We start from the raw sequence: 10,410 nt of genomic DNA on the forward strand, positions 1-10,410 counted from the left end.
GACAAAGACACATCACAAAGGCAGCTGGTTTCAGAAGCACGCGGGAACGCAGGTGCCTTTAGGTTAAGCGTTTGCCGGAGTGCGTTTAGCGTGTTTGGATAATGGCGCGACGTGTCTGGACAGCGTCCCTCGCGATCCACTAGCCTGCGAGTGTGGGCGCGCGCGGCTGCTGGGTAGCTTCCGCCTTCGCCGTCATGCACCGACACGTCGGCGGCTCACCCGATCGCGCTTTCCACATTCCTGTCTTGTTGCTTGTTGAAAGTGAAAACAAATAAATTAATCAAGAATTTGTGATGCAATCCGCTACAGCAATTGTTCTGAAAAAAATAAATAAATAAATTTTAAAAAACCGAACAAGTTTCCCTGAATGGAAGAAAATGGTAAGAAAATTAAGCCCACAGAAAGACTAAACTATGTTTAAAGGAAATGGTACATACAAAGCAATCAGCTGTTCCAACAAAACAAAAAGGTGCCCTTTCAGAAACAACAGCACCCTTCAATGAAAATCTAAAAGTACCAAGGAAGATTTCACTATGTATATGGTTAAACATTGTTTGTGCCCCATTCGTATAGACAAACGACAGGCTGAGAAACAAAGCCAGTAAAAGATCCTCAAGGCTGCTGTATTTTAAAAATCCACAAAACTTCATTGAAAAAATCATTTTATTTAATACTGCTCTGTTAACACACGATCAGAATGAATTCATCACTGAATGAATTCTTTCTATAACAACAGAACATTGAATTACATTTCCTTTATAATTAAATGTCCTCTCCAGAACCCCTTTTTTCCCCTCTTAAATTTATGTGGGATATTTTAGTGTTTGCAATGACGTACAACAGCCACAGAAACGTACCTAATCTAATGATGATCTAACCCATCACTGCAGCACTTGACCAGAGTGAACATGAGGTGAATTCAGTGAGAAAGGGCTGAGAAGTTTACTGTTGGCATGCACGGCAGGCAAAGATGTTCCTGGAATAATGTTCTGGCATCCCTGCGGGGGTTCCAGAAACTTCCAGGAGCACCAGCGTGGGTTTCCCTCCCCGCCCCCAAGCCAGCTACTAACGGGGTCAAAACTACATCTGCACGAGATTAAAAAACACTGGCGGAAACTGAGTTGAATTGGCTCGACTTGAAACAGGAACTTTATTTTTGGGTTTCGGCGTTCCTCTTCGTGCGTCCTCGGCTTTTCGTTTTTCACAGAAATGTTTTCTTCCTTCGCTCAGTCGCCGAGGTAGAGCAGAGACAGAGCCGCGGCGAGGAGGGCAACTCCAGCAGCCACCGCCGCACCTACCCAACAACAAAGATGAATGAGTAACGGCAAAGAATTCACAAACAGAGGGGGTGGAAAAGCTTCAGGCATTGCACAAGAAAACAAATGACAAATCTCTATGCCTAAAAAAAAAAATATCCGGTGATTACGTTATGTGGCAGTAGCACGCAGGTCATTAATGACGATGCAAATACATCATCTGGCAAGGAAAAATGTCATTATATTTTGGGAAACAATGAGGGAAAATCCCATTAATTTTTCCTTGAAATGAGATGGCATGAGTGGTCATAATAAGGTTAGATATTCATGACGGCAAAGAAAAATGTCCAAATACACTGAAAATTAAAGTATACAGCTTGTCCACAGGTAGCATATCTATCTACAAATACCGGTAGCATCACTTTCACTTTAAAATCACTTCAGCATCATTCTGCATAGAACTAGCACATTTCATCTGTTGTAGCTCTTTGGTTTGGTTGAGGAATCCTTTATGACTTTGTCTTCCATGCTCACTGGGGTGAGGTCTATTCCAAAGAGCCTTGCTGCTGCTCCACTGTATTTTTATAAATAAGATGTTCCTTCATATCATCTTGCTAAATTTAATTTCTAAATGTCTCTGGTGTCTCTGTCTCCCGTGAGACAAACTGTTTTCCCGTTACCATGATGACAGATTCTCTTCCCCCTGTTTTTATTGGGAGCCAGTGTTTCTTTGCATTTATAAGACCAGCTCTTGTTACAGTTCTCAGAGTCAAAGGGAAGTTTTAAGGTACATACAGTTTGAGTGAACTTTAATGCTTAATGGCAAGAAAACTGGTTTTGGCACAAAATGAGGAGACATCTAGTAGAAACAAGGTGCCAGCACTTCAAATTAGCTGGTGGTAACCATAGACAAGCAAAGTGTATAATAGCTACAAAGCTGCAATTACATGACTAAACTAAAAGAACAGAACCATGGTAACAGATAGGAAAATTATGACTAGAAGTACTTCACAGGCCTTGATGATGTACGTGCAGACACAGGTACAGGGCAAACGTACCAATGTAAGGCCGAAGGGGTTTCTGTCTTTTGGTAGATTCAACTGGAACCTCTGGTGTTACACTATCCATGCATTCCTCTGAATTAATGTTTGGTTGCTCTGGAAACAACAACAGTAGAAGAAAAAATACAAAACACCAAATATAAACGATGTAAGAACTTCTCATATCTTCTATACTTTACTTCTAAGGTAGAATGGTAGTACTAATGCTACTGTAATAACATAATAATAATAATAATAATAATAATAATAACAATAACAACACACATTCATTTCAGAAAGAGAACACATTCTCCACCAGTTCAGTTCAGTTCTTCACTTTATAGAGAACCAAAGGCACAAATTTAGCACCAAAATAAAGAAGAATCTGCACACTGGAGAATGCTCCCTTCAGAACTAGTCATAGAGGTGTGTGCAGTGTTGCTTGACCCCGAAGAGCTTGCAGTCACACTGCCGGCTTTTGGGGAAACAAAAAAAAAAGAAAAATTTCTTCAACACACGCAGTGCGAATTACAAAACATGCAGGCCAAGGCCACCGCGTTACTTCGCTTTTCTAGTCTGTGTGAGTCTAAACCGGTTTCAGCCAGATGTATCTGCATTACTGTGAGCATGACATAAAGGAGAGAGGCAGGAATGGATTAGTCAATCCGTTCATTTGGATTGTGTCACAAAGGCGCGGGCCCCATCCTTGCAAATACACCCTAAATTTAGGGCAAGATACCACTTGTATCACTTCTTTTCCAAATAAATTCACTGCTATAATTTATTGCCGCGGGCCAAACTATGGATGCAGTGTTTTGCCCTAAACACTGTATTAAATTGCTCAGGATTTGGTGATCTTACACAATTTAGAGTCATGCGAGGTCTTCATTTAGAGGGCATTTATTTTAAGGGGGCCTTAAGTTGGGGAATTCGGGGAGCCCGTTTAACCAGCCACACAGAGATAGAGCTAAGAAGCAGAGAGGCCTACTTTCAATCGCAGCTTCTTGGGAAGTGTCTATGGAATCCTCTGGGATGTCACAGTCCAGCATCTCCTTGAAGCGCTCGCTCACGTCTGCCGTGCTCTCGTCGGGGAACATGTAGTCGCACACGCAGATCACCGTGCTCGGCACCGGGGCAAACACCCGCAGTGGCAGGGGCTGCCGGCTGCCAACGGCTCCTGCCGAAAAAACACCACACCAGGCTACACCGGTTAGCCCCGTCTCACACGCTGTGAATTAGCCCTGTCTGTCAATTAGCCCTGACTGTCAATTAGCCCTGACTGTCAATTAGCCCTGACTGTGAATTAGCCCTATCTGTGAATTAGCCCAGACTGTGAATTAGCCCTGTCTGTGAATTAGCCCTGTCTGTCAATTAGCCCAGACTGTGAATTAGCCCTATCTGTGAATTAGCCCTGTCTGTCAATTAGCCCTGACTGTCAATTAGCCCAGACTGTGAATTAGCCCTATCTGTGAATTAGCCCTGTCTGTGAATTAGCCCTGACTGTCAATTAGCCCTGACTGTGAATTAGCCCTATCTGTGAATTAGCCCTGTCTGTCAATTAGCCCTGACTGTGAATTACCTCTGCCTCTGAACTAATCCTATCTGGGAATTAGCCCTGACTGTGAATTAGCCCTGTCTGTGAAGTAGCCCTATCTGTGAATTAGCCCCGTCTGTCAATTAGCCCTGACTGTGAATTACCTCTGCCTCTGAACTAATCCTATCTGGGAATTAGCCCTGACTGTGAATTAGACCTGTCTGTGAAGTAGCCCTGCCTGTGAATTAGCCCCGTCTGTCAATTAGCCCTGCCTGTGATTTAGACCTGTCTGTGAAGTAGCCCTGACTGTGAATTAGTCCTATCTGTGAAGTAGCCCTGCCTGTGAATTAGCCCGATCTGTGAATTAGGCCTGCCTGTAACTTATCTCTATCTGTGACTTAGCCCTGTCTGTGAATTACCTCACTGTCTCACTTCTAAGTACCACATGAAGAGCTAGTCCTGTTTCACACTCTTAGAATCTGCAACCAAAACTTGCTCATTTTCAATCTGTTCTAGGGCTCTTGATTAAATCATAAAAATTCAATATTAAACAAAACTCCTGTGTTCTAAGGAACAGTAGAATTACTTTTATCTCGAAAGCCAGAAGCCAACCTATGTAAAAAGGGCAGGTGTGCATGCAGATTTTCAGCAATCCTAAATCAAAACTTAAGTTAAGCACGGAAAACATAAAAGAACGACTCCGCCATCTAGTGCTCAAAAATAAGATATTTCATAAGGGAGCACAACTGATGTGAATTAATCAACCATAACAAAGATACTAATATTTCACAGTTTGTCAATATTAGTCAATCAATAAAAAACATATATTCAGGAGGGCAGACAGATATAAAAAAACAACAGTGTCAGAATCACCTTCGTTCATCCGGAGGTCTTCAAACAGCATCTCAGTTCTGCATGAAACCGTGTTCATGACGTCTCTTTTGATGGCCTGCATGAGGAGACGAAACGCGTGAGATTGACCGTGCGGCTACAACCTCTTACTTCGACTCCAAACGACACTTTAAGCTGCTGATGAAACAGCAGATCTTAAAATGCTCAACTCCGATAAAGCACATGGAGATACTAGAAGCCTTTACATGACTTTGCTGTAACTCTCTAGGAAGCAAATATTTTCAAGGATCTTGAGAACCCTGTCCCAAACACAATGCAATGCTAAGGTGAGGTTTTGACACCGTGTCAGGTGCGGTCTGGACCGTTCCGTCCTGCAGTGCTCTACCTCCACGGCCTGCCAGGCCCGGGGTTTGCTGGTGTGGACGTAGGCCCGGCAGTGCACCACTCCCTTCAGGGCCAGGACCCCGCTGCAGGCCTGCACCGACGCCGTGGACCTCTGCTCCGCCCCCAGCCCCGCCTTCGGGAGAGACACAGACACAAGCGCTGTTCCCGGGCCTTGAACCCACAAACATGGTCACAACAGCCAAGGGAGCTTCCAATGCACATCACAACATTTTCCCCAACACTTGGTTCATTAGCAAACTCCTGGTGAGTTCCCATAAAAAAGTAATAAAAGAAACTTACCATTAACTTCAAAAGGCTATGAGATATTCTTTTTATATGACAATCGCAAAGTAGACTTCCATACCCCTTTTCAGAGAATAGCCCTAAATTCATCTCTTACTTTTGATAAAAAATAAAGTCAAAAGGTGAAATACTTACGGCTGGGATGAGGATCTGAGCCTGGAGCGTCGGCTGGTTGGCTTTGGCATTCTTTTTCTAAACGACAAATTCACTTTTAGTAAAGGGACTCCGCTGTGGGGAAGGCAACCCGCGCCTTGCAACGCTTGAGCTGCATGTCATAAGCTGGCGGGTTTAATGTTCCCTTGGCTGCACCTACCAGTCCTGCGGTCACGTCAAAGTTATCAGCCAGACGCTTGCCGTTGATAAGGCAGAGACTGGTCTCGATCTGTTTGGCCCACTTCTGAAGCCCTTCCTGAAACAAATGAGCTCTGTGACTCATGAGCCGATTCAAGCGTATGCTGCATGTTTTCAACATGTTAAAACCCAAGCAACACATTGACCTTCCCCCAAAGGGACCACTCATTACATTCAGCACATTTAAGATTACATTATAACACGTTTATCAAAGAGACTTAGAAAGCGCAATCCATAAGTGTGTTCAGGAGGTGTGCAAGAGTACATGTAACTGCAGGAAAGGAGGGTTAATGCAGCCAATAACAATGCAAAAAGTGATAGACTGATTTATACAGTTTAAATAATCAACAGGCTGTCAATCATAGTGAACAGTGATCCTGTGAACACATCCAACAATAAACCAAGGAGAGAGGGTAGGGGTTCATGTACATGCATTACAGGGCAGGTACTGCCAAACGGGGTGTCAGAGGGCAAAGCAGACAATGCCATTAAAACACCCTCACAATCTATGATAGCAAAAGTAAAGATGAAGGTTTTCACAAAAGGACATGAAGAAGCTTGGATCTTGGAAAGATGAAAACCCCTTTCACTGCACACACTGAACAGTACGAGCACAGGAACCCATTCAAAGTATGCATAGTCTGCCATGTATTTTTGTGCAATGACTGAGAGGTTAAGATCGACGGCAAAATAGAATGAGGAAATAAAAGCGGGCTACCTTCGTGCACCTGTCCATATTTGCGGATGATGTATCTGAGACGGGGAACTCCAGGTCAAGCTCAACACAGCACTGCAAGGCCTGCCAAGAGCCAGACACTCCAGACTGGTATTTCCAATCTGCAGGCTTGGCTGAGCTCTGAAATCACCGTTCAATACGCAGGAGAATTCGTGTTCCAATCACCACTCAACAAACAGCTGAATTCACATCTTAATCACAATTCCACCCATATAATTAGTTCCACCCACAATTCAATACACAGGATAATTCAAGGTTCCCAATCCCATTCGCCGCACAGGAGATGATGAATATGCATTCCAATTAAACAATAAAATACTCATCGCTATGTACCCACAAAATCAAGAGAACTCAGATTTCAATTCCTGTAGAAAACTGCAGAATTCACGTTGGAGTTCCTAATCAACACACTGGAAATCTGGTATTCCCTTTCCTTTCCAGAATACAGAAACAGGCAACTATCACTATCAAATGTATAGGATAGGTTTAGTGGGCTTACCTTTGGGTCCAACACATCAAATGTCCGACAAATGGCTCTGTAATACCTCCATTAAGAAAAACAGCTTAACTCCTTGGTGTATAAGCACAATAGCTAGACAATCACTTGATTCATGGAGATAGAGAGCTACTAGTAACTGCACTTAAAACAAACATTTCCTGCCTGTTCTATTCATCACAGTGCAAGAAAACAATACTTATGCAAAGAATGAGCGCAACACTCTCTGGGTATCAGGTCATGTCGTGAAGAACATGAGTTAAAATTTTTCATTTGTCATTCAAGTCTGCAGCACAAAAAAAGTTGAGTTTATAAACTTCTACTTGTTTTGCCCTTCAAAAGAAAGTGTTGCTATTATTTTGCGTCCTCGCCTGGGGAAGAGAAGGATACTTCCTAGTTTTTGAGCAGATTTGGAGCATGACTCTCTCGGATACATCTTCCTCTGTGACTTTCCATAGTCTTCCTTTCGATACATGCTTTTCCACAGCAAAAAGCAACTGTGGAGACAGACACCAACATCGATGCTTAATGGCCTGTGATCTTCTGGAAATGTACGCTACGTAAAAGTAAAAACTGAGGTTTCGTATAGAAATACGATGTAAAATCACACCAAAGTTATGAATGCAAAAATAGAAAAATAAGCTGGAATCAAATTATAACTAAATGACCAAGATCAGTGAGCTGCTCCAAGTGCAGATATGACTGCAATAAAAGAAAGTCTGTGAATAATCTCAGAACAGGAGAAACCAGATAAAATGTGGCTTTAGTAAGCATGTGACTAGAACATGTGTCCCTCACCCGTCTTAGCATGTTCTGGGCCTCTTTTGACAGTTCCGGTGGGTGAATAAGAAACACACCAAGAACTAACAAACCTCCAGGTAACATCTGGGAAACCTTTGAAAAGGATGCATTGAAAAGAAGAGTCATTAAATCCAAGGCAAACCTGTGATGTGACAACATTAAAAAGTCAAGATACCTGAGAATCTCATAACAAGATCACCAAACAGTAAAATGTCCAGTGTTCATTCAACTGTAACAGCGTACATATCAGTCTAATACAGACAGACTCTGATAGAGTTGATACACCGGATATTTTACTGTGCAGAAACCATTCTATTTTTGGCCCTTTCAAAAACCTTGTCAGTGACTGAAGCACCACGATGATGGCTGCTGGTTAAGTGATCAGGAAATGAGGAAGTGACAGAAAAACTAAAGAATATAAATCGCATACTAACAATTAGTGAAAATTCTTCATCAGAATTTTCTCCAAAAACCATGCACACTGATATGCATTGCTATAAAACAGTGTGCCTAAATTCCTTTGCCCTCAGTTTATATTTAGTGCCCACGCTCCTGTGTGCATGACCGCTTATGATTATGTTCAGCATTTATTTGTCAAATCACAGAATACACTCAATAAGTGCTACTACACGTAAGAGCTATCACACGAGCCATGGGCGTTTTCTTTTAGGTTTACTTTGCCAGCTGTTCACCTGTTTGGCGTGCTCCGAGACCCACTGGATGTCAATGCCATCGAGTGAGCTAGCAGCTGCACTGCCATTGGACACAGCGCCCTGAGAATCTTTCTCCCGCTGTGGGGTCTGTGCTGCCAGCACCACATAGTCCTTCTGCACCGCAATCTTCAAGAAAACAAAAAGGGACACACAAATTACATGGCCAGTGGATTCATCTGTAAAAAAAAAAAAAAAGGCAGGCTTTCCCCATGAGGACAATAAAGCGTGGACCAAATGACTGAGAGAAAAAAGCCTCTATCGAGTGCACTTTACACATAAGCCCTCCCTCTTCATGTTTTAACTAGTTTTCACACCCTATTTTAGATTTTTCTCACAATTTGGAATGTATAAAATGATTATTAAAATCATCACTCATTTTGACTTAGTCAGGATTACATTACTCTTTGGGATGCACTGCTGCACAGATAACTACAGCTTCAGGTGGACACACCTCCCAGCAGACCCCCTCACTGAGCATGACAACAGGCAGCAGGATACAGTTAACTGCAGGATACAGTTAACTGTTCTCCTTTGTTTTTGTTGGCTCTACTCGTATAAATAGCTGACCCAAATGCTTGCATGCTGTAACACCAAAAGGTATGACTCTGCCTATAAACCAATCAGTATTACTCTCTGCCATTGAAGGTAAAATACTGCCTTTTTTAAACCTTATCTGTTTCGATTCATCTAAAACATTTAGACATTTAGCAGATGCTCTTATCCTGAGTGACTTACATGAGTCTATACATAAATGTCTAAGTGCATATATTCAGGTTTATTCTTGAAGTCATCAGTAGACTTTAATTTGCTCCCTTTTTTCAGAGACATAAACAAGGTGATAACTTTATTGATTCCACTGAATCTAATGTATGACGGAAGATTCATTAGCAAAGAAGTCAGTAAGTTGACAACGTTGACTTTACCTGCCCAATCAAGAGCCCAGTGACGAAGGGCAGATCCACAGTCTGAAGATTGATGAGGTATTTCTCAACCAAATCATCTACTAAGTAGCTTCTTCCCATTTTGACATAACACTACAGAAAAAAACAGGCAAATGTTATTAGATTGTTGCCATTTCCCCAACGACAGTCACATTGTTCGTACAAAATACGACACAGCATAGTGTGTATATAGGCATGTCCACATGGTACATTTTGTAATGTTGTGGGTCACCAAAGATTCACTCATTAATTGGACCTGGGCTTTCGGTGTTTGGGATCCCCTGTCATATATTGTTTCTGCTGTAGCTAACCATCAGTTTCCCTGGCTAAATTTTGGTTAGTTAACCTAATAACTAGCACGACCCCAATATGGCCTGGTTAGCCATCGTTAGCCTATTAGCACAGAAGTCATGCATGTGTCAATAAACAACGGTTGCTTCCATAACAACCTAATCATGTCGATAATTTAAGGTTTAGACTTAGTCGATGTAATTATTTCCCTAGCAAGCCAGCTAACATTAAAAACCCAAATAACATTGGCTATTTCTAATTCCAGCGAAGCTCTGAACAAGAACACGTCATCTTTTCGGTTTCACTTAAAATCAGTTTCAACGCATATGTACATGGAATTATTGACAACAAGGTAGCTAGGTACTAAACATTAGCTAACATTAACATACCTCTGTCTATCACAATTATCGTTTGCGGCTAGGTTGTCAACCAGCCTCTCAGAAGACATGACTGCATCATTAATGCGTCTTGGCTGCTAGCTAATTAAGGTAGTTAGTCAGCTACCTATAATCACTTTCCATGTCAAAACACTGACAGTATTACGTGGCTACTTTGACAGCCCAGTGCTCGTTCTAAGCTCAAACATATACAACATCCACTGACAGTTCACGCACACAACGCTACCTGTATCACAGAGCAGCAGTCATCGACCGATGTGCATCATTACTTTCCCTGCGGTTACTGTATGTAAAGTACTTCAGATACCATCATG

The 10,410-nt window shown here is 42.2% G+C and overlaps 1 protein-coding gene across 1 annotated transcript; it reads right to left on the minus strand.

The window, feature by feature from the left end:
* Window positions 1-645: 645 nt before the first annotated feature.
* odr4 (odr-4 GPCR localization factor homolog) lies at window positions 646-10,256 on the minus strand. The gene is made up of 14 exons (XM_064338582.1): window positions 10,088-10,256; window positions 9,390-9,500; window positions 8,446-8,592; window positions 7,751-7,846; window positions 7,343-7,449; window positions 6,956-6,992; window positions 6,439-6,576; window positions 5,683-5,778; window positions 5,505-5,561; window positions 5,068-5,199; window positions 4,704-4,779; window positions 3,285-3,473; window positions 2,315-2,413; window positions 646-1,294 (listed from the first exon to the last, which is right to left on the minus strand). Exons 2-14 carry the CDS (start codon window positions 9,486-9,488, stop codon window positions 1,227-1,229), a joined length of 1,341 nt encoding a protein of 446 aa, XP_064194652.1. The 5' UTR covers window positions 9,489-9,500; window positions 10,088-10,256; the 3' UTR covers window positions 646-1,226.
* Between the last annotated feature and the right edge of the window lie 154 nt (window positions 10,257-10,410).

The sequence above is a fragment of the Anguilla rostrata genome, chromosome 6 (assembly GCF_018555375.3).
Source record: "Anguilla rostrata isolate EN2019 chromosome 6, ASM1855537v3, whole genome shotgun sequence".
NCBI classification, from domain to species: domain Eukaryota; kingdom Metazoa; phylum Chordata; class Actinopteri; order Anguilliformes; family Anguillidae; genus Anguilla; species Anguilla rostrata.